Raw genomic sequence first — 24,946 nt, forward strand, 5'->3', positions numbered from 1 at the left:
GGCTTTGTCTTTATATTTTCAGACCTTGACCACAGTTCTCTGTTCGAAATGACGCCTCCTTGATTTCATGGATAATTGCAATGGCTTCCTAATGAATCTTTATGCTCCCATTCTTAACTTCCTGTAGTCTATTCTCAAGACAGAAGTCAGAGTGATCATATATAGTCTTTAGCATACTAAATATTTTGAGTGTCTGCTATTTACCAGGCATTCTTCTTGGTGCTTAGGTTATAACCATAAAAAAACAAAACAAAGTAATCTACCTTTCTGGAATTCTAGTGAAGGGAGACAGACAATAAATGATAATCATAATAAATAAATTCTATAGTATAAAATAAAACAGTGATAATATCTATAGAAAAAATAAATCCAGGCTAAGGAGTTTGGGAACAGTGTGTACGTGTAGAGATGGGCGTGGCAGATACTGATTTCAAATAGGGTGATCAGTGTGGATGTCTTTGAGAAAGTGACTTTTAAGCAAATACTTGAAGGGGATGCAAGAGGGAAGTATGTTGATACTGGAGGAAGTGTTTAAGGAAAATTAAATAGAAGGTAGAACGATAATACTAGGCAAAAATTATGTGGAAAATGGGAGACCTTAGTAATTATACCTGAACTAGTCTAAGGTCCTTGAATTGCTAGGAGAAGATAATGATAAAGATATTGAGTATTTTTTGACTTCATGTGATGCGCACATGTTAATAATTTAAGAATAACTTAAAAGAAAGGAATCTCAAACAAGTAAAGGAATAATGACAGATGAAGGATATTTAATTAACCCAATAGAGGTCAAGAATCAGAATGGGGTTTTCTTTTTTTCTTTCTTTATACACGTATTTAAGGTTATTAATGTTCATGAATTATGACATTAGCTGCAACTCAAGGATCGAGAGTGTACTGATTTTATTGCTATTCAGTTATAAATTATATAATTTCCTTAAGGCTTATTCTTTGATTTACTGAGTGTGTTGTTTAATTTCTCCAAATGTATTTTTTATCCTTTTTTTGTTATTGATTAAATTTCATTACATTTGTGGTCAGAGACTATGAACTATAAGCCTTAGCTCTTGGAACAACAGCAAATAGATAAAATAAAGAGAATAAAGAGCCAAGAAGTATTCACATACCCATCCCAGAAGTGGTATGTATTATAGAGATGGCATTTCTGTTGAGTTAGACAATATGGACTTTTTAATAAATATTCTCTGGTAATAACTTATTTCTATGTAAAAATATAAGATTTGATCTCATTCTTTTCCTTACACCAAAATAAATTCTAGATGAAGAGTTATATATGAAAAATCTTTTAGAAAAATAAGATTATATCTCAGACCTCATACAAGAGGGCCTGTCTCTGATCTCATCTCCTACTTCTCTCCCCTTCTTTTTTCAGACACTCAGGCCTCTTTGTTCTTTGAAAAAGGCAAGGTGCTCTTGTTTCAAGATGTTTGCTTTTGTTTTGTTTACCTAGAACTTATTTCCCCCAGAATGCTACGTGGCTCATTCATAAGCTCTTTCAAATATTTACTCAAATTACATCTTTTCAAAATACCTGACTATGATATTCATATTACTCATCCTACACCTATCACTTCTTATCGACCCTTTTCTGCTGTGTATTTCTCTATAACCCTTATCTTCACCTTTTATGATGTAATTTACTTTACGTTGTTAACGCCTCTCCTCTCAATTGAATGTGAGGCCAATGACACAGACATACTTATTATTATTTATTATTATTTTTATTACTGTAATCCCAGCATCTAAATAGAGGAGTTTAATATTTGATGAATGAATTAATAAATGAATCTTTTAAGACTCTAATCAAATGTCAGTTCCTTTTATGAATTCTCCCATTTTCGAAGAATCTTTTACCATTAAATTATCTCATGGTTTTTATATGTGATTACTTTATTTTTTTATTTCCCCCCCTGTATATATCAGGGTTATCCAGAGAAAAAGAAACAAGAGAACATATACCTCCACGGCCCCCTTTATACACACATATATACATACACATACACACCTACACACCCACACACAATGGCAGTGTTTTTGAGGGAACGGACTCACACACTTGTGGGGGCTGGCAAGTCCAAAATCTGTAGGGCAAACCGACAGGCTGAGGATTCCAGTAACAGCTGATGTTACAGTCTTGAGCCTGAAGCCTAGAAACTCAGGCAAAATTTCCATGTTACCCTCTGGAGGCAGGATCCCGTCTTTGAGAAACTTCAGCCTTTGCTCTTAAGGTCTTCAACTGATTGACTTCCACCCACAGTATAGATAATAATCTACTCAAAGTTTATTGATTTAAATGTTAATCACATCTAAAATTATCCTCACAAAGCATCTAGACTTATGTTAGAATAAACAACTGGTCGCCACTGTCTCTCCAAGTTGACACATAAAATTAACCATCATACTGTCTTACCCTTCCTAACACTTCGTGAGCCTATGTTATTACCTTTTTTTCTTTTCCCCTCATACACTACATTCAATCAATTTATAAATTCTGTTAGCTCTACTTTAAAAATATATCCTGACTCCAAATGCTGCTTCTTATTCTGTGGGCAGACTACATCCTGGTTAGAGCTGCCATCATCTCTTGCTGGAACAAAGGCAGTGACATTCTTCTACTCAGTTTCTCTGTATTTGTTCTTGCTTCATTATAATTTATTTTCCATAGAATGGCCAGATTATTTCTTTTAAAACATAAGCCCCCCATCTTTTCAAAACCCTGTAATGACTCACTATCACACTTATAAAATCTGAAGTGCTAGGTATGGCCTGCAAGACACTACCTAACCTGACTGTGACTAATCTCTTGCCCCTGTCCTACGTTCCCTGGACTTACGCTTACAACGATTCTTTCTTCTCAGACCTTTTGCCCTTGCTGTTCAGTTTGTCCTCAGGATTCTAGTCAGTGAAGCCATATCTGATCATGGAACCCCCCACCTGTCAGCGTCTATTCCTTTAATGTCTTAAATGTTTCTTCATAGCATTAGCTGTTACCTGACATTATTATATTATTTATTTAACATTTGGTGACTCTATTAGATTGTAACCTTCATTAAAACAGTGGCTTTATTTTCTTCACTGCTATATATCTATAGCACCTAAAGCAGACACTGAACCCTCTTGCCCTCCATATATATTTGTTGAATGAATTATTGAAGAAATGAGCATTCTTTAACTTTCTAATAATGTTGTATAAAACTTTGAGCTTCTTTAGAAACAAAATCTTATTCTTCTTATACTAGCAGGTCGATAAATATTTTAGACTCAATCGATAGTTTAAAAAATAATACTGAAGTAGGCTCATATATTTTTACTTTTTCTAATGTTGGATATGTGCAGATAGTAGGTGTTCAATGGATGTTTGTTAAGCTTCAAATAAAAATTATTTTGTACTGCAAATATTATAGGTTAACATAAAGCTAATTTAGTTTAATTTTATGTATATAGAAACTAATTGGCTATAATAACTACAGATCTTTTGTAGAGAAATGAATATTTTGAAAACTGGCAAGAAAGTAAAATTTATATAATCAACACATAATATAAGATCATTGCTTTTATAAATAGTCGTTTTAACACGCTGTCTGCATTGAACAAATGTGTTTTATTTAGACCATGTTACTAATGGCTTAAAGAACTATATTCAAACATCCTGAAGTAATTTTGGCATACTAAGCATAAGTGCTAGGAATATACAAGGGCATTTCATTCCTTGAATATCTATTTGTGGAATAGGCAAGGTCAGCTGGGCATTAGAATTTAAGGTTCTTGATAATTTTTTTAAAGTTGAAGTTTAGTTTTTTGTTTCACTCCTGCTTTTTTTTTTTTCAGTTTGTTTTTGCTTTTCTTTCTGGGTAGCGTTATTGGGTATGTGAATTTTATGGAGCACAGGGAAGAGACAGAAGAAATAAGATCACCTTATACCCACAGATAACTATTTTTATGCTGTAAAACTGTATTTTTTTTTTTTACTTTAAACCTGGCTCCAAATGCAGTTTAGATAAACAACTTGATTTTGTGGGAAGAGAACTGGATTAGGCTTCATAAGATTTTAGTTCTAGTTTGGGTATCTGACACTTGGCTGTGTAATTCAGGGAAGTTACAGCGTATTAGAGTGGAATGGAACCTTAGAAATATCTCAAACCAGACCTTTCCTTTTATTGATGAGGAATTGATATCCAAAGACACTGTGTGCAGAGCAAAGAATGAAATGGAGGTTTCCTGCTTCCTAGGCCTGTTCCCACTATATATGTATTTTAATTTGTAGCCATATATATTATATAGTCATATGTAATATGTTATATATATGCATATGTGTTTATGTGCACACATTTTAAAGTAATATTTATATGTTTGTATATCTCTATCATACTATACTGCAGTCTTGTCTTTTTAAATAATTGCAAGCTTTTTGAGAACTTATGCTTAAAAAATTTTTCCCATCAAAACACCTATCTGGGAGCTGACAACTGGTAGAGCTCTGTAAAATATGTTAAATCGAATTCACTTAAATGAAGAATTATACTTCCGCCGTGGATCTGGGTCGGGCTTTGGAACTCTCTCTGGGCGGGAGAAGAGCCAATGAGTGATTCCGCTCCAGCTCCTCGCCGGGGTTTAGAGGCGCCGCAGAGCTGGTCCCAGGGAGAGGCACCGAAGGGCGCTGCTAGTTATTCACGGAGGGCTCTCCCGTGAGTAGCTTTGAGGGGGCTGGCTGCAGGGTCACCTTTGGAGCGGGCGGGGGACGAGGAGAAAGGGCCCACTCACTTTGGGGGTGAGGGGTGGCGTGGATGGAGTGAGAGATTTGGGCGGACTAGATTCTTTTACCTGGAAGTGAGAGAAGAGCTGGAGGCCCAGTGCGGAGGCTCCTGTTGCCAGGCAACCTGCAGACGCAGGCCCGAGTTGGCCTGAACCTTTGCTGGGAGCTGTCCCTTTCCAGCTTGTCCTGTTTTTTCCAGCTGGCTCAAGAGGGTTCTCCATGGAATCGCCCCAGTTTATATCGTTCTATCCTACCACTCCGGACCTGGTCTTTACCCTGCTTGTTGGGTCAGGTCAGGTTGGCTGTCCCTGGTGTCCCACCGCAGTTCATGAATCCCAGATCGGAAGAGAGTGGAGCATTTGTTTTATCTAGTACATCGTCTGGAAGTATAATCTCGGCTTTTAGGAATGCCCTCAGGTTCAATTCAGATACCTGGGTCTGTTATCACCTGAGCTCTGAGATAGACTTGGTCCCCGCTTGCTTGAAGCTTAAATACTAAACAGTGTTTACAAATCTCTTCCTTTGCCCTTTGATTATGGGTTGGATTTGATCACCTTATTCTTTGCTTTTCATCACATTCTGATTTGATATATGCAACAGTCTAATCACTAATATCACTGGTCAAGAGAGAAGTAATGATAATTGGAACTGGAAATAATCATCCTTTTAAAAAAAATGAGAAAAGTGGGAGGTAAGTTTACTCCATTTTGGTAGCACTAAGGATACTATGGTAGACTTGGATCTGTTGTTAGCAATGTTCATTGCATGCTCGTAGTAACCTCTCATGAGTTGCAGCAGTTTGGGCAGAGACAGACACTACACAGGCGGACCTGGAAATCTGAGGGTTTAAATTTTGTTGTTTGTATTATTTGCAAATGAATTATAGTAGTTTAAAATGACCTATAGTGATTTGAAGTGGCTTAGTAGTTACTAAAATATAAATAGTTGTGTGGCTGATGTGTAGAGAAAATCACCTAGCTGATTGTTCAACATTCTTGTCTCAACTTGGGTTTGTTGGCCACTAATCATCATGGCAAATACAATCCATGATCACAAGCAAACAACAACACAGATTTCTCGTCTTACAGATCTAGAGGTCAGACATAAAATCAAGGTGTTGATAAAGCTGTATTCCTTCTGGAGGCACTAGGGAGGAATCCCCTCCTTGCCTCTTCTAGCTTCTTGAGGCTGCTCATGACCTCTCCCTCCATTTTCAAAGCCAGCTGCATAGCACCTTTGTTCCTTTCTGACCTGTGCTCCCATCCTTACATCTTCTCTGTTTCACTCTGATCATCCTGTGTCCCTTTTCTAAGAACCCTGGCGATTACATTGGGCCTACTAGACTAAACCAGGATAACCCCCACATCTCAAAATGTTTAACTTAATCACATCTGAAAAGTCCTTTATGTAAAGGAAGGTAACATATTCATAAGGTCTGATGATTAGGACCTTGTGATGGATATATTGGGGGGGGGTCATTATTCAGACTAGTATTTGCCCCACAAATATCTCACATATTGTAATTTCTCCACAAATAGTGGAGACAAAAGTAAAAGCGATGGCCCATGTGATTTCTTCCCATGTTGCATTATTATGTAATTTGTAAGACATTTAAAATTAGAGCAAGAATTGTTATCTTTTATATATTTTATCTTTTTCGAAGTATACTGCTCATAAATACGTGAACTTGATGGACTTAGAGGTTAAAGGAATTGCCACTTCTCCTAGGAATCAAATTCAGTCATTCTCTGGAAAAAAGAAGCCGTTGCAAGTATGTGTACTATAGAATTCCTCTCTTGTAGAATGATTCATGGAATAATTTTAACTCTTCATATTTTTATGACTGCTTATATTCACAAATATTTAAGATTAATACTTCCATGCTTTGAAGAATTGAACCACTAAACTTGAAGATAATCATTACTTGAAAATTGATCCTGCTTGAATTAGCTTTATTTTTAAAAATTAAGATTGTCGTTAATGTTTTCTTATGATTATTTAAAACACATCTGTGTATGTCTGCAGAAAATATAAAAATGTAAAAATAGTAGAAAGAAGTAAAAATATCAATTTATATTTTGTGTTAGCCAGATTGTAAGAGAACTTAGGCTTCTATTATTAGGACTTTTATTCTTCCCACCCTTCATAATTTCACTTTTGTGTATATCATAGATTAAGTGAAGTACACGTTTAAAGCTACTTTGTTCTTGTATCTACCACATAATTAGGTGGACATAAATTTTAGTTTAGAAATACATAAAAAGGATGTATATTTCCTTGCTATTCTTTTTCCAAATATTGAATGCTTATGCTTGTCAGTAACCATAATAAATATTTCAAGAACTTATATCACTTAATTCTTACAATAAATCTTTGAGGTAGGTATTATTTTTAACCTTTTTTTAGATGGAGGAACTGAGACTCTTAGAGATTAAGCGATTTGCCAGGAGTTTGAACTTCAGTTCTGACTTCGAGCTCTGTATTCTTAGCTCTGTGTTCAGTCATCTTTCATATTTGAATGAGTTGGTGCTTTGAGGATCTTATGGTTCACAATATTATGGCTTAAATCTGAATTCTCTAATAATTTGCATCACAGCAACCTTTCTTATTAGCCAAAATATCAAGTACAGTATTACAGTCTTCCCACTGATTTGTTATTATATTATTGAGGCTTCAACTTTTTTCCTGGTTGCTAGGAAAAGCTCGAAGTTTAAGCTCTTAAAAAATGATTTCTAAAATTAACTTTTTCTGTCCAGATATATCTTTCTTTAAGTCTTAATGCCTTTATCTCCCTATTAGGAAGGTCTAGTTTTGGGGGACAAGTTCATGTTTATTTTAGAAATCTTATTCCTTAAGAAAAAAATAATATCGGATATCTAGGTTATTGTTTCTTAGAGTTTATCAACAAAGTATCAATATTGTATTTATTAGCCCCATTTCTAGCATGTTCTAAAAGCTAGAATTAAAAGCAAAAAATAATACATAAACTTTGTAAAGTGGTACTTAATGCTTCAAATATCATTACAAACATCAACTGATAGATACTTGTAGGAAATAATAATAATAATAAAAAGCTGTTCAGACCACTAATAATTAAGGGAATGAAAATTAATGTAATGATTTACCTTTATGCCTCTATTAAATTAAGGGAAAATGTGAATTGAAGATAGAACTAGAGCTGCTGAATTATAAATTGGTACCACATTTTTAGAAATGAGATTGGCAGTGTGTATTGAACTACAAAAGTTGTCAAATTATTTAATGCAAGTATAATTTCATTTCTGGTAATCTGTTCTATGGGAATAATCCAAAATCTAGAAAAAGCCAAGTGAAAAAAAAAAGGATTTTTTTAAGTATTTTTTTAAATAGTGAATCAAATATGGAAAATATATAGCAATTGAGGAATATTACATAAATTATGCTACAACCTTTAGCTAGAATATTATATGGATATAAAAATGATCATTTAAAGTAGTAATGTAGAAATAACTCATAATAAAAGGTTTGCAAAAACAGTATACATACCATTATAAAAATATTGAAGCCATTTTGGTGGTAGCCAATCCAGAATAAATATAAATTAGTCTATAAATCCTCAGGCCAATCCAGAATATGAAATTGTGCTAACCAACCCTAAGTAAGGATAAATTATAGTTTATAAATCCCTTGCCTCGGGGGTTAGCAAACTATGGCACAGCTGTTTCTGTAAATAAAGTTTTATTAGAACACAGCCATACTCATTTATTTATGAATTATCTGTGTATTCTCATGACAGCAGGGTGGAGGGAGTAGTTGCAGCAGAGACTCCTCCGCCCATGAAGCCAAAAATATTTACCACCTGGCCTTTTATTTAAAATGTTGGATTATTTATATCGTGTCTTTTTTTTTTTAATAGATTTTATTCTTTATAACAGTTTAGGTTCATAGCAAAATTCAGTGGAAAGTACAGAGATTTCCTATATACCCCCTGATACCACACATGAATAGCCTCCCCCCATTAATAACCTCCCCCACCAAAGTGGTACATTTGTTGCAGCTGATGAACTGACATAACACATCCCTATCACAGTTCATAGATTATATTAGAGTTCAATCTTTATGTTCTACATTTTATAGGAGTAAACAAATTTATAGTGACATGTATACTACTTCAGCACGCATTGTTCCTCTTGGCTGAAGCGATTTTTCTCCCTTCTCTGTTCATCTGGCTAACTCCTACTTATCCTTCAGAACTCCATTTAAAGGTTACTGTTTTGTTTTTGTATAGAATTCCTCAGTTCCCTAGAGTAAGCTGGGTACACACGCTATGTTTAGCTATTCTATCATACAGTTTACTTTTCATTTTATTGTTTGAGTAAATGTCTTCTCCAGCAGATAGAGTGCTATGTGGGTAGGCATTATCTATGTTGCTTATCATCCTAGTTCTGTGTCTCAAGGACGTAAAGGGCTTAATAAATATTTATTATATAAAAGTTACTGAGAAAAGTTATAATTAGATTTATTGCATTGACTCATTGCTTATTTTTTAAAGTAAAAATAAAGGGTATATGTGTACTGACTCTTTTTTTTTAATTGAAGGAAGAATGGACTTCCAAATCATGGACAATGCAGAATCCTTGTCTACCTGTGTAAGTTACATTTCTTCATGTTTGAGCTGTATAATGGGCAAATATTTATATAATGCACTGACAAGTAAAAAAAAAAAAGAAGGCAAAGTTATAGACATATAGTTATAATTGTGAACCACAGAAAAATTTATATGAATATGGATGGCCTGAAAATTACTGTGCCAAAATTAAAGTGGCTCTTGTGATAGTATAGTAGGATTAAGGGTAATACTTCTCTTGTTTATTTTATTTTATTTAACATTATTAATATATTTTCTTGAAAAAGTTTAATGTTGCTTTATTTAGAATATTCAGCTAAGTGCATTTATTTAAGAATATCTATGAATTTTCATTTTATAACTAGGATAGTCAAAATGAATTTGATGGGAACTTTATCTGTACTTTTACCTTGAAGAATATGATAGTTTTATCAATGTTATTAAAATGATTTTATTTTGGACTAGAAGACATTCATTTTATACTTCACATTTTTCCCTTTTAAAATTTGGAAGGATGTGATTTTTATATTCTTTCAAGTATTTTAGATTACCGAGTTTCTCAGAAATAGAAATCAAAAACTTAGGCTGAGCCACATGAAATTGACATTTTTATAGATTAAAAATGGGCAAATATTGGCAATTTCTTGTGGTTCTGCATAATAGATACCTGTATGCTCATCTAGACAACAATAGATCCAGGTGGAAGCACTAGATACTGAGTTTGTGATGGCCATCAATTGTGCACTGGTGAATGTTATCAACATAACATTTTTCCGAAAGTGTACTTTAAATTTATTATAAATTCTAATTGTTAATTATAGATAAGCTTAAGTATATTTTAAGTCGATTATAAATTTTACTGCTATAAAGGATATATAGTAAGCAACTTACAAATACTAATAGAATACATAAGCTTTTCATTGTAAATTCCATATAGCCAATAGATTGTCACAGAAAAATTTCTGTATTTTTTTTTTTTGCTGAACTTCTGTATCTGTAGCTAAGCTATGGTTGCAATTGATGAACGAGTGTAGTTCCAGCATGAATGTTGGTTGATATTTTCATTTGTTGTAGCACAAAGTGAGAGATTTCTTTGCTGTCTCAAGAGGTAGTTTTGAATACTGGAGCAATAATAGTTCCTTAGTTTTTTGTTATTCACGATGTGACAGTTAAGACATGATACATTTTTAGGTTTAATATGCACTGTTGACATTTTCTCCACCCTCTTTTTAAGTCTCAGAAATCAACAAAGTAATAAATCAAGTCCTGATTCATAGCATTTACCCATTTCTGTGTAAATAATCCCACTGTGATTGATTTCAAGCTATTGATGTAATATCGGTGAACACAGATGGGGAAAGAGATGCATGCTATTATATTACCACACAGATACAAAGATATGAATAACATCTGGGACACAGATAATAGTGAAGTACAATAAAATTATTAAGAAGTGATGACTTTTGAGTATTTATTACCTTTGTTCTTTTCTTTTTTTCTAAAAGGCACTGCCATCTTTATTTAACAGACGAAGAAGTCAAGATCGATAAAAGTTATGTGATTTGCCCAAAGTGACAAAGCTATTGCCAAGTGAAGTCTTAATTTGGCTTAAGCTTTTAAATGTTATAAATACTGTTCTTAACCATTATATAAGATTTTTTGTATAGGGCATAGCTTAAGGCCTAAAAAAATTATCATTTCCTATACTGGAAGAGAGTTAGTTCAAAGATCATATGATAGAAGAATATAAAGCATTAAAACTTCATTAATTAACCCCACTGATTAAATTTCTGATATAGTTATTACCATTGTTGAAATATAACTTATTTCATTATAAGTGTATATAATTTTATTTAAAAAAAATATTTTGTTAATAGCTCAAAAAACACCAAACGTTGAACAGAAACTTATCACAGATGGTAGGCACTGGTACACAACTGGCTTCAGTGTACTTTTTTTATAGAAAATCCAGTATATATGATTTGAAACTATTACAATGTCTCATTTTTAAAATTATGAGATGCATAGATTATTTCTTTCAGGGTCCCACAACTTGATTTGGGAAGCCTTGTTGACTCCGATGATGAGGTAATTTTTACTTGGTATTTAATATAATAACATTTGAACACAATATTATATATAGCATATAGTAAGTATTTAATTTTATTTTTAAGGTGATTTTTTATATATTCCACTTAGTACAGCGCATATTCATTTTGACCCACGAAATTCATCTCTTGATTGGGTCACATTATGTCAAATACCAGATACTCAGCATCATCTAAATTAAATGGTTAGTATTTATTTCTTATTATCATCATTCAGAATCATAGTTTGCATTTTAGCGTTATATTTAATCCAGAAATTTCATTATGTTCAGTCTATATTTTGTCTGGTCTAAGCATTTTATATATTAACATCCCAAATAATAATGTTGGTAAAATAATTTTACTTTGTTTTACATTTTTTTCCTCCCATAGAACGATATTTTTAAAATGCCTTGCAAAATTGGTAAAGTACACATTTATTCTAGTAGGAAATCTAGGAATTTAAACATTATGGCAAACTATTAGATCAGATCTTGCTAGCTGAAAAATTTAAGATGGGTCTTTTGGAAACATGACTCCTACTTTAGGCTGCTAGTATACTGTGGAATAAATAAGTAACTCTACTAATTCCAAGTTATCTCCTTGGAACATATTTCTACTTCACACCATATATAGTGTTTTATTTCATGTTATGAACACAAGTTCTGACCAGTAATCTATGAGTTAGGACTTGCTTTTCTGTCTTGGCTAGTCTTTCTCATGTAACTGGCCCTATTCTGGTTCTCCTCAGTCTCATTTTGGATAAAACGCACCAGTAGTACCCTAATCTGTATCAGGCAATAGTTTTCACTGAAGCTTTGCCTCCTCTTTCTCCTTTGTGTTAAACTTGGATAATATCAACAGTTTTTAATGGTTGTACTGGCTTTATATTCCTTTTGGAGTGGCTGTCTCTCTCTGGGCCAATATGTGTTTGCTTAACACTTCTTTTAGATTTCTCTTACCTCCTGTCTCCATTGTCTCTCACTCCTATGGAAATGCAGAAGGGAACCAAATAATGCCAGAAGAGAGAACATCTTAATATTCTAGAAGTGGCAACCAGTGCTTCTCAGTATTAGTGATCTCTAATTCTTACTATTCTGGAAGAACTGATTAACAATGAAGTTTTTCCTGGGGCAGGGAAAATAGGCCTATCTAAAACTCCTAAAAAGAAAGAAAAGTTTTTTGTCCTTGCAAATTATTTTAGAAGCGGGACTGAATTTTATTAGGAAACAAGGCACAGGCTGACTATGACTAGTATTTAAGTCCACTGCCCATTCTGAGCAGTTCTGTCTGCTCTGATTGCTCCATGATGCTTTACAGCTAAATATTTTAACTATCTCCTATTTAGAAGATAGATATCATAGTCTATCTTTTAGGCATAAATGCTAAGGTAAGTGATAAACTCATTAATGTTAATAAGAAAAATTAATATTTTGATTTTTTTCTGGTGGATTGCATACTTTTTCTTTTACCTTTAGAAGGAGGACATAATACCTGAAAATTCGCTGTCATCAGCAGGCAAATATAAACTAAAATATGAGCAATACAAGACTGAAATGAAAGAAGGATATAAATGGTATAGTCAGAGAAAAGCAGAAAAGACAAAATCAAATATCACACATGAACAGTCTCCAAGAAACAAGATAGGTGACAAGGTAATGTATGATGTTTTATAAAATTTGAACGAAATTTAAAATGCCCACTCATGATAGAAACATCTTTTTGTCTACTGTGTCTTCCTGTTAATCATAATAGGTATAATAGCTAACATTTATTTTTATGTGCCAGGGATTATTTTAAGGATTTTACTTACATTAACTAGTTTATTTTTCACAATAGCCCAAAAGGGTTATTATCACAGTTTTTGGATGTGAAAACTCTAGTCATATGACCTAATCATGTTTTCTCTGTTGGAAATTTTTCACTTGCCTTGGATCGAAATTAAGACATTGTATGATATAGTTGTTTTCGATGTAGCTGTCTTGACTCTTGAGCTCATAGTCTAAATATTAAGCTGAAAAGTGGTTTCAGACTTTCCTGTGATGCTGTTTTATTCTAAAACTGTCATTACTCTATAATTGTGTTCTATCTCATTTTGGGAGATGTTTTTTAATATCATGAATTGTTAAAATTTTTACACTTTCATTTAGTATTACTTAGGTATAAATTCACCATTTGTGACTATAAGAGCAAAGTAAACATAAAACATCTAATGGCTTTTCATAAGCTTACAGAAAAAATTGCGAATTTTGGAAATAAAATTTTGGAAACAGTTTTATGATATGACTGGCCATAAAGAAGAGAACAGTTGAATACAAATCTTGATGCAGTTAACTTTTTATAAGAGTAATGTATTTTCAGGGAAGTTTGATAGTTGTATTCGCTTATCACTTTCCAATAGGTAAGAAAAAAATTAATTTATAAGTAGGTGTGGCATATCACCTATTTTTCCTAATCCATGTAGGAATTATCTAGAACTAACTAAATTACATGATGTTTAGTTGAAAGAATAACAAAAGTTATGAGATTATTAAGTTTTCTTTATATTAAAATGAATTTCTCAGATCCAAACAATGTATGCAAATATAATAATCTAGTATGTATAATAATTGGCAGGAGTATTTCACACCCCTTTTGCATCTGTAAGACTCTGGATAGATTTTGAAAGAAGTGCTGAAAATATTTACTAATGGATTGGTTGTAGGCTTGGGGGAAAGAGAGGATGAAGAATGACTCTAAGGCTTTTGGCCTGAGCAATTGGAAGGGTAGGGAAGACCACAAGCAAGTCTGGTTTGAGGAGGTAAAATTTGAGATATCATGTGGTAATGTCACCGTTTCCCTTTTGTAAGGTTAAAAAAACAAGCTGGAACAAAAGAAAATCTGACAAATATATTAGCAAGTAAATAAATAAAAATAGAAGATGTCTTCATAAATTGATTTCCCAATAGTTAATATTTAAACAAGATTTGTCATTCATTCATTGAATAGATGTTTGTCAGGTGCTTACAGTTCGTAGTCCTGTCTTGGCACCAGGGATACTCCAATAAAAATGAGTCAGGATTCCTGCCTCCATGGTACTTACAGCAGTAGAGGCAGGCAACGGATCACAAACAAATGTATAACAAAATTTTATGTAGCAATCAAAGGTCATGAAGACAGAGTAGAGTATGAAGATGGACTTTTCAAGGAAGGTCTAAATTAAGAGCAAATCCTGGGGGAAAAATCTCTTGAAATCTATTAAATTTCGGCAGGTGCTATCCTATTGAGACACTTTTTTTTTGTTAAGGGAATATAAGTGCATTTTATATTCAGTGAAAAATTTAGTGTTTATCTGTTTAGGATCCCAAAGGATCTTTTTCCTCAAAAGATGCACCCCATCTTTTAGTACTTTACCTCTAAATTTTATTATATAAAGAAGTGGGCGTGCCCACATTTATTAACTTTATAAAGACTCAAATGAACAATGATAGTTAAATAGTAATCATGTTTTATTTAATGTTTATGGTTTGTCAGGTACTTTTATAAGTGTTGGACATGTCTCATCTTATTTAATCTCTTTCTGTATGTGTTTGTGAAGTAGTTACTATTATTAATTTCCATTTTCCTGGGTAAGCCAAAGCACAAAGAAGTCATCTAGCTAGAAAATGGAAGAGTTCAAACAAGAAATCTGATCTTCAGAGTCTCTACTGTTAACCCCTACACAAATAATCTCTGATGTGCTCAGTGGTTACATAATCCTTTATTTTGTTAAAAAAGTATTCTAAGTATGTGTATGAGAGTTTATTTATTGCTTTCACATGTAGTATGTACAAAAAGAAGAAGAAATCACGGATGATCTTACAAGTCTGGATAGAAAAGCCCTCTTACAACAGGGTTATGCAGACAACCCTTATAATGCACTGCAGAATACAAGAAAATCTGACTCTGTAAGTTATTGTTTTTACTTATTTGATACATTATTGAGATAATTTGCCCTCCAAGAGTCTATAACTTACAATCGAATAAATTTCAACAACGAATTTGGACTGTGGTGAACATACGTTAATGTGCAAATTGAGTCCTCATTTTTACAGATGAGTGATGTTTGGTATATTATTTATGATGGAGAAATTGTCTCGAATATGTGAGAGTTTGTAAAAATTTAGTTTATACTGTTGCAAATGTTAATTGGCTGCTATTTATATCAGTGGGCTTATTTGGCATTGTTCCCCCCACCAAAGCAGTCTAGTTATTTTTTGAAAGTCATAAGCTAATAAAACTAGAGAAATTCAGACCAGTTAAAGAAAAGAACAGGAATAAAGTAAACTTTCTCTAGGAAAAGGGAACAAAACTCTAGATTCTCAATATTAACTACGGTAATTATCTTCTCTACAGAATCAATTATATTGTTTGATGAGCATTGCTTAGATCAGTTCTGGTACAAATAGATGATAACAGCATTTCTGTAGTGTCCTGCGGAATTCATACTAAGCCGTGTGAAGTGGGAGTCCACTGGCCACCCCAGATACTCCCAGTTGATTAATATCTGAGGCACACCTGTAATGGATTGATGGAATACCTATGTGTGTTGGCTCAAAAGTTGGGCAAACTCTGGTTTAGATAACCTAAATAATAACAAAGCAATGCAGATTTATCCAGTCACATTATCATTGTCACTGAGGTAAAATTCAATATATATTATTTAGATCGCACTCATCCAGAATCACTATCTTCTGAATCGACAGCAATGTGTAATCAATCTTGACCAGATAGTCTGATTTTCTGTGGATATCCCAAGTTGCTAATTTGCTATAATTCTTTTATTATTAACACATACACATTATTTTCTAAGCCTATTATCATTTAGATATTTACGCTAAGTAGAATAAAGAGTATTAGGAGAATCATTCTAAAAATAAAGAAGGTACTTTATGAGGCAAAATAGTGTCCCAAATAAGGCTTTTTTGATATGTCTAAGATTATACTTGAAATGCATGTCACCAATATGTAAGGCCCATTGGACAGATATCTCTTCCTTACAATTACTTTATCAGTGGCAATATATCTAAATTCACTACCAAGTACATTTCATGTGATTGTGGTAGCACTCACTTATCTGCGTTTTTCGAGGAGATGTAAATAAACTTTGAATGCATCAAAAATTAGTATTGATTTACATTTAAAATTTAGGTGATAAATTTTTAATTTAATTTTAAACTACTGAAGTGAACAACAGAAGCAGTGAACTGTGGTTTTTATGTCCATATCTTGTAGTTTGCTTGTCATTTTTCAATATAATTACATTCTTTGCATCGGTGTGACTTCTGCTTCTAACATGATTTATATTTCACAGACCTCTAAATCAATGTGCCCGAGGGTAGGTCTAACCTTTCCTACAAACTATAAGCCACTGTAAGCGTCAACACTCAAGGTGGGCTTTCTGCATGGGCTCTATATTCATTAATCTCATCTCTTTTGCTTCTTTCTGGGTTTTATATCTACGTTCAGGCTGACCTTTTCTGTATATAATTTTAATGTTTTAATCAGTGCCCACTTTCTTAGTCGCATTTGATAAAAAAATGTACCTTGCTTTACTTATAATTTACACAGTTTTTCTAACTTTTTAATTGCTATTTTATATTTATTACTAAGCAACAACATTATAAAATGTCACCAGTTTAGAAAACACAAGCTGCAGTTATATATGAAATGATATACACCTTATATGGGGCATAGTTGGATGTGTGAAGTATGCATCTCAAGTTTCTACCAAACAAAAATCTAAATTCGGTAGTAGAGTAACATTTAAAAGATTGTGCCCAAATTTTCCAGGTTTCTTAGGAGCTTCTACTTTTGATCAAGTGTTAATGGATTATATGCATAGAAAAAGTTATTATACTTTTAATAATAGGAGGTGTTTGTTTGTTCTTTTAGATTTTTGATACAAGGTCGAATAATTTCAATTCAGTTCCAGCCTCATATACTGTGAATGGTTTATATTTTGGGCTCTTGTGTTAACTGTAGTGTTATTCTGCTTAGTAGGCAATGAGATTTTTTTAATTTTCTCTTTTTAGGAAATTGTGGTTGCTGAGAAGAAGAAGCAGACTGTTGCAGAGCAAGTCATGATAGACCAATTATCTAGGTGAGTGTTAAATTTCTTTTTTGTGCATGACAACCCATATCTTTGGTCCATTAATAAGTTACTAACTCAGAGGTTCCCAAACTTTCTCTGTTCAATGTACTCATAGTGTGTTAGTAATTTTTTCACAGCCCTTGTAGGCCAGTAGAAGTACCCATCAGTTCTATTTAAGTATTTTTGTCTAAACAAGTAATGACCATTTACTTCATAACAACTTAATGGCCATTTGAAAAAAATTATATACATAAATGGAAAGAAAATGTTTTTCTTTCTTTTTAAATAGGCTTATTTACTTACTAATGGGATGTAAGCACTTTTGGGGGACTGCACAGTCTTTCAAACCTTAGAATCATTTAGGATGTGGCCATCCTCACTTTCTATTCCACATGACACTTGTTTTTTAAAACAGGACAGTAGAAAATCCAGCTTTGCACAGATGTGACATCACTGAAGGAGAGTACGTGATATTTTCTTGAAACTGTAAATTACCTTGAGCAAGTAATTCATGTGGTATTTAATAAATACCAAATGTCACTGTGTTTCCCTCAAAAATTAAAAGCATCCCAAGGTGTCCCCGTGAGTTCCCTGTGGCACCCCACAGTGACTTGGTATACAGTTTGGAAACTGTGGCACTAACTATAATAATTGTAAAACTTAATCTAAGTTTCATAACCCCTGGAAAACTATATAGATTTTAGCATGCTTTGCTAAATTGCGTGACAACATGTATATAATACAGGATTTCCGAAGCAACGGGAATAGTCTAGGACTTCTTCAAGGAAGACATAAGACTTAAGTTTAGCTTTAAAAATGTTATTGTTTCATTAGGTGGGAGAGAGAATGATATTCTACATACATTTCAGTAAATTCTTTGAAATCATTGTACGTACGTACAATCTTCAAAGTATCTCCTTCCATTATCTCCTGAACTTACTTCATTTTTGTTTTCATCCCCACCATGCCATCACCAGGCGATTATTCATTTAATATCTGACAAATATACAATTCTGATAGCAGTGTAAATTTGTATTTTGAATATGAGATTTTCCATCTGTTTACAAATATATGAATGCTAGCACAATTTATTATTCCATTATATTGTCGAACTTTGTATTTTGCTGTGTAGGGCTGTAATCAGTGATCCAGAACAAAATGTAACCACGGAGAAACAAGCAAGTGCTCCTATCCTTCCAGAGTCAAACATAGCACCTCTTCGAGTTAGGAAGCGAACCTTACATGAAACAAAGTAAGTAGGCTTACTTATATGAAATGAAGATGTAATATGTTATCAATGTATTTTTCAAATGTAATTTTGTGTCTAACTGAAAGGTTTTGCTTGTTTTTGCTTTTTTCTACACGAAGAGAAGTGGAATTTTGGAGTTTAGTTCATATTCTTTCCACCTTAAGATACTGGAGTAAAGTTTGCCCTGGCGTATTCTGTTTGTAATTAGGAATAATGGCCACAGCCTTAGGAGATACTATCTCTCTCCTCTCTCTCCTCCTGTATAAACTGTGCAGTATAGTAACTGAGACATTGGTATGTGCACAGTATGTATTGGCTGAATCTCATTGATAAAATACATTCAAAGTTAGTGAGTGTTGTTTAAAAGCTATTGTTATTATTATTTATTTTTAATTTTATAAAATCTTTGGGTTGGGATGGAGTGTCACAGTCCTTTGGTGCATTCCACTTAAATTTCTCAACAACTTCTCTGATTGTTGACATCTAGCCTTGGCTTTAAGAGACGTAGAAAGTCTACCAATTCCTGCGGTAGCTTTTTATATTTTCAAACTGCTGTAATTTTCAGGCAGTACTTTCTTGTAACTTATCTTTTTGCCTTATTCTTATTTCCTGGAAACTTTTGTTTTCAGACCTTTAAATATATGAAGGTGTCATGTATTAATTTCCCATTGCTGCTGTAAAAAATTACTCTAGACAGTGTTCTAAAACACTCGAATTTCTTCTCTTACAGATCTAGAAGTCAGACATAAAATCAAGGTGTTGACAGGGCTGCGTTCCTTCTGGAAACTTCAGGGAAGACTCTGTTCCTTGCCTTTTTCAGCTTCTAGACGCTGACTTCATTCCTTGGCTCTTGGCCCCTTTTTCCATCTTCACAGCCAGCAATGGCTAGCTAAGTCTTTCTTGTGTGATGTCACTCTGACACTCCTTTCTGTAGACCCTCGTCCCTCTGCTTTTCTCTTATAAGGACCCTTGTGATTGCATTTTAGCCAACCTGGATATCCTGGATAGTCTTCTCATCTCCAGATCTGTAATCCTATCTGCAAAGTCCTTTTATCATATCATATAAATGAGCATTTTACATGTTCTGAGGATTAGGATATGAACATCTTTGGGGGGGGGCATCATTTAGTTATCACATATCTAAATCTCTCTTTTTTTAAAGAAAACTTTTTTTGAACTAAAACACATTCACACAATGAACACGTTTTAGGTTTATAGCATAAGAATTTATGCAACCCTAAAATACCAAGTTTCTAGAAATAGAACATTATCTGTACCCCTGCCCCACCTTGTGTTGTCTGCCAGTTACTAACCACGTCCTCTGCCATAGCAGGTTGACTTCTCTATCTTGGTATTTTCGATGAACTACCTGCTTATAAACTTAGATGAAATCACAACATTTGGACTCTTTATCTGGCTTCTTTTGCTCGGTGTTATGTTTGTTTTGTCCATGTTGTTATTTGTAGTTGTCCTTTATTTTCACTGCTGTCCAGTATTTCATTATATAATTATATCACAGTTTATTCACAGATGTTGATGGACACTTGACTGTTTATGAATCATGCTGCCATGAACTTTGTGCATGCCTTTTGGTGAAAAATATGTACTCATTTCTCCTCAGTACATACTTAGAAGGGGAATTGCGGCACTGTTTAGTATGCCTATGTTTAGATTTAAAAAATATTGCCAGATAGTTTTCCAAAATGATGGTTGTGATTAGCATTCTCACCAGTAGCAGTAAGAGAGTGCCAGTTGTACCATATCTTTGTGCGTGCTTGGTATTATCTATATTTTTCATTTTAGTTCTTATGAGTGTGTATTGCTAACTTTAATGTGCATTTCACTGGAGAAAAATTAAGTTTAGCACTTTTGCAAATATATATTAGTCATTTAGATATCCTCTTATATGAAATTTCCCTTCATATCTGTTGGGTTATCTTTTTCATATTGACAAGTGGACCTTATTTATATAATCTAGTTATATGTCATTTTTTACTTATATTTGTTGGACATATGCTTTCATACTTGGCAGTAACCTTTTCATTCTCTTGATCATATCCTTTGATGAACCAGAGTTCCTAATTTTGATGTAGACCAGTTTGTCAATCTTTCCATTTATTGTTAGCCTTTGTATTGTCTTTAAAGAAATCTCTGCCTACCACAAGGTCATTATCTCTTTGACTTATTGTGCCACATATGTCATGTATCAAGTTGTTGTAAAATGTATGGTATGTTTCTTTAATTTCATCTACCTGTAATGCATCCATGTACCAATATTATCCTGTCTTAAATAGTATTGACTTATATCAGAATAAATACCTGTAGCTTGTTTATCTTCAATATTGTCTTGGCCTATTAGGCCCTTTTGTCTTCAACAGAAAATTTATATTTAACTAGTCTAGTTCTATGAAAAATCCTATGGGGATATTGATTAGAATTATTGAATTTATGGATTTTACTGCCCTTATTATTCTCAGAGAAGGAGGAGAAAATTCTATTTCATAAAGTTGGAAGTAGAAATTTGCTTGTGTAATGCAGCCTTACTCTTGTGTGTTCCTTGGGATTCAGCTACCTGCAGAAGGACACATTCTGTACTATGCATTGAGTTACATGTCTCTCCCCAATGGGAAGGAGTAAGTTAATCTGTTGAAGTCTAGGGTCAAGGACTTAGCTTCTCGTTGCTGCCTTCCTAACCCATGGTTTCCAACAGCTTCATCAATAGTAAATTTCATATTTTGATCTTTATCTACTTGATTCTTATTTCTATATTGGTCAAGGGCTTGGGTAGATTATTGGTGCTACTTACTGGATACCTAAAACCTCAACATGGAACTTTCCATTTATAATAAAAAAGACTATTTACTTCTTTTAATTTTCCCAGGAGACTCTATACTCCTTAAAGTTATTACTTAAACCTATCACACTATTAAACTGAGTTCTGTTCACCTTTTGAGAAGCAATGTAATGTAATGATTATGAGCAAGGTTTTTTTCTGGCTCTGCCATGTACTAACTGTATGGCTCTATAAAAATCGTTTTGTTTTTTTTTTTTTTTTTTGGTAAAATGGAAATAATACTGGAAGTATTGCAAGCATTAAATGAAATGATATACATTAAAATGACTTTACTAGTAACTAATTTCTAGGATGTTCTCAATAAACGGTAGCAGTTATTATTGCTGTTATTTATTTTCTCAGGATTTAGAATTGTTTCAGGCACATAGTGGGCATTCAATAAACACATAATTCAAATTTATTAAATTGAATTGAGATGACCGAGCTTTCATGGCTCCACTCGATGTTCCCAAACTCATTCGGCCTACAGGCTCTTTTTGGCTATATCTTGCTTGCCTTTCACAGAGACCTCGATTTTATAGAGTTATATAACCTTTCAAGATCCCAATGCCCCATGCACTTACTACGTACATTATTACAATGTTGCTATACCCGCAGTTTTATGGGAACATCATAAGACTATTTAGGAAGGAAAGTAAAGATACCTCACTGCACCTTCAGATTTCTTAGCATAAAGGAGATTATTAGTAGTAGAGTGTCAAGGTGTGTGCATTTGGGTTTTACTTCATAACATTAAACAGAATTTTAGGACTGGCAATGTTTGCAAGATGATTCAGTGCTGTCTGAAGGCCATAAAGATTAAATAACTGATTTGAGGGCTCATAGCCCGATTCCAAGACCAGAACCTCAACACTCTTTTCCACTCTTTCGTTATTTTGGTAAGGAATGTTTTCTGCTACCCATAACTGAAAACCTGACTGATAGTGGCTTAACAAGTCAGGATTTATTTTTCTTATACAACCAGCTTCCTGGAGATAGGCAGTTATTGGTTTTAGTTCAGTGGCTCAGAGATGGCACAGCTCTGGGCTGGCTTCCTTGAGATTTTGTTATATCGAAATATCTTCTTATATGAAATGTCCCTTTCTGACATGGTTACTTAATGGCTACAGTGGCTCCTAGTGTCATATCCCTGCCACTATCACAGGCAGTAAGTCTTCCCAAGCCACTGTGTTATCAGGACAAAACAAAGTCTTTCTTGGAAGTTTAGTGGTAGAATTGGATCTCTTAGAGCCTATGAAAGCAAATTCTAAAGCAGGAGGGAGGCAAGGAGAAGGAGGGGAGTAATGCCTGTTGGGTTGGCACTACCGCAGTGCCATTCACAGATGCGCTGTCTGTTCACTATTGACTTTTATAGCACTTTAATACTATGCAATCTCACCTAAAAGTCATTTGTATTCTCACATATCTATCCTAGGGTTATTTCTAATGTGTCTGCTACAATTAGCAGTCTTAAAATACAAAGAGGTTTATACCTCATTTTAATCCAGTTTGTGCATTTCAAAATATTTACATAACTTTTTTTGTACTTTTATCATTTATATCAAATATAGGTAATTTTAAATATGGTTAATGACAAATGTATTTTTTAACAGGATAAGAACCCAGTCTGCATTAACGGAAAATATGCTTTCTCATAAAGTGCAATTTGACAGCAGGATCATATCAAGGTAATTGTGATTTTATTAAACTTTTTCATCTTATGACTATAAAATATATTCTATTTTCAAATAAAAACAACAACAATGAGATTAGTTAAGTTTGTTACAAATAAGTGAAAATGTGAAGTTAGAACATTTTTAGGTAATACATATTAATTAATCTGTTACAAAAGTTATAGGATGTATGGACCACTAAGACGTTATTTTAATTAGACGTTATTTTAAAATATCTTTCAAAAAGAAAAATAGAAGTGAATTTTAAAAAGTTATATATTACTTCTAGAAGATTCTAAACTATTTAAAATTTAACCTCTATGTGAGCTGCTGTATGTAATTTCATTTTTGTGGCTTAAATTAAAAGTAGATTATTGACAGATGCAATAAGGTGACAAGGTAGATGATTCTTAAAACTCTTAGTCTTAGAAATTTTCAATAATAAATAATAGTACTTGATGTTCTTTGTGTCCACTATTGGTAAAATGTGTGTGTATGTTTTAATGATCATATTTGTTCAGTGATTTTAAATTTTCTGACAAAGGATAATTGTATATATATATAATAATAATATATCCTGTGGCTTCTTGCACGCTCAATATTTTTTAAAGATCTTTTGCTTAATCTTTAAAGTCTATATCAAATTAGTAATTTACACTGTGGTATATTCATATTCATATCAGTGTAAGATAAAGCTTTTTTCTTCATTCAGCAAGCGGTGGTATGTTTTCTTTTCTCATAACCATAAGGCTTCTCATAACCCTTGCTCATTTGCCACACATTTGAGGGGTTAATGCTATCCCTCTTTGAATGCAGGATTGTAGCTTATTATTTAATTTGAGATTTATCCTATTTTAACATCTTTGATATTATTTTCTTTTACTAGAAATGGACGTGATGCTTGCAGAGAGCTGATTGGGTTCTTTTTTACTCATGATCAGTCCCTTACAATTTACGAGTATCGGAAATTTGGGAAAAATAGGTAGGCCATAAAACACTGTTACAACTGTCAAGATTACTTCTGAGAAAAGCTGAATAATTTCATATTTTTGTCGTTTAACTTCTAGAACAAATGTGCTTCCTTTTATTCAAAAAAATATATATAGTCATCAGCGTGGACGAAGAAAAGGAAAACAGTACCAACTTGGTGATTTTTATATTGTAAGTTAAGTGTGTGCATGCAAATATCTTAGTTCCATATGTTGGATTTTGTGGGATCTTGTGGTGCTGGAGGAGCAGGGTTTCGAAGTTTCAGCTGATTTTCCTTCCGTCCTTCTTGAGCAGGGGCGTTTGTGTGAATGGCTAACGGCTGGTGTTTCTCTGCAGGTTCTGCTTCTCGGACTCACATCCCAGTGGTCTGAATCTAAGTATAACATTTATTCCCCGTAATAAATAAACACTACCTTCCGCCCCCACCAAAATCTGCACTATAAGCCTAGGAGAGCTTGTCTCTTGGTGCCTTTAAAGGCTCTACAGGGCTATACCATTGGGCAAGTGGCTACTCAGTAGCACCAGGAGTAATGTTCCACTTAAAAAAGTGCTTATCTTCTGAGTGAGCACAGTTTTCTCCACACAGAGGGGTACTTGGCTTCTGGAGCTGACATATATCTGA

General features: G+C 33.5%; 1 protein-coding gene across 15 annotated transcripts in view; it reads left to right on the forward strand.

Annotated features, from left to right (window-relative positions):
* Window positions 1-4,607: 4,607 nt before the first annotated feature.
* Window positions 4,608-24,946, forward strand: part of CAPS2 (calcyphosine 2) — a 39,065-nt gene continuing 18,726 nt past the window's right edge. For 2 of the 15 annotated variants that reach the window (XM_036237207.1, XM_036237216.1), the window contains exons 1-11: window positions 4,769-5,465; window positions 6,438-6,545; window positions 9,353-9,402; window positions 11,423-11,468; window positions 12,946-13,122; window positions 15,271-15,393; window positions 17,521-17,588; window positions 18,712-18,831; window positions 23,275-23,349; window positions 24,221-24,316; window positions 24,402-24,495. In XM_036237207.1, the coding sequence (XP_036093100.1) occupies window positions 6,465-6,545; window positions 9,353-9,402; window positions 11,423-11,468; window positions 12,946-13,122; window positions 15,271-15,393; window positions 17,521-17,588; window positions 18,712-18,831; window positions 23,275-23,349; window positions 24,221-24,316; window positions 24,402-24,495 (930 nt within the window). In that variant the 5' untranslated portion in view covers window positions 4,769-5,465; window positions 6,438-6,464. Of the gene's footprint in view, window positions 4,707-4,767; window positions 5,466-6,437; window positions 6,546-9,352; window positions 9,403-11,408; window positions 11,469-12,945; window positions 13,123-15,270; window positions 15,394-16,799; window positions 16,878-17,520; window positions 17,589-18,711; window positions 18,832-23,274; window positions 23,350-24,220; window positions 24,317-24,401; window positions 24,496-24,946 lie in introns of those variants that run through there. The other 13 variants (XM_016125442.2, XM_016125443.2, XM_036237215.1 and 10 more) reach the window with 13 other exon arrangements.

This window comes from Rousettus aegyptiacus, unplaced genomic scaffold, assembly GCF_014176215.1.
Source record: "Rousettus aegyptiacus isolate mRouAeg1 unplaced genomic scaffold, mRouAeg1.p scaffold_m13_p_2, whole genome shotgun sequence".
In the NCBI taxonomy this organism is placed as follows: Eukaryota; Metazoa; Chordata; class Mammalia; order Chiroptera; family Pteropodidae; genus Rousettus; species Rousettus aegyptiacus.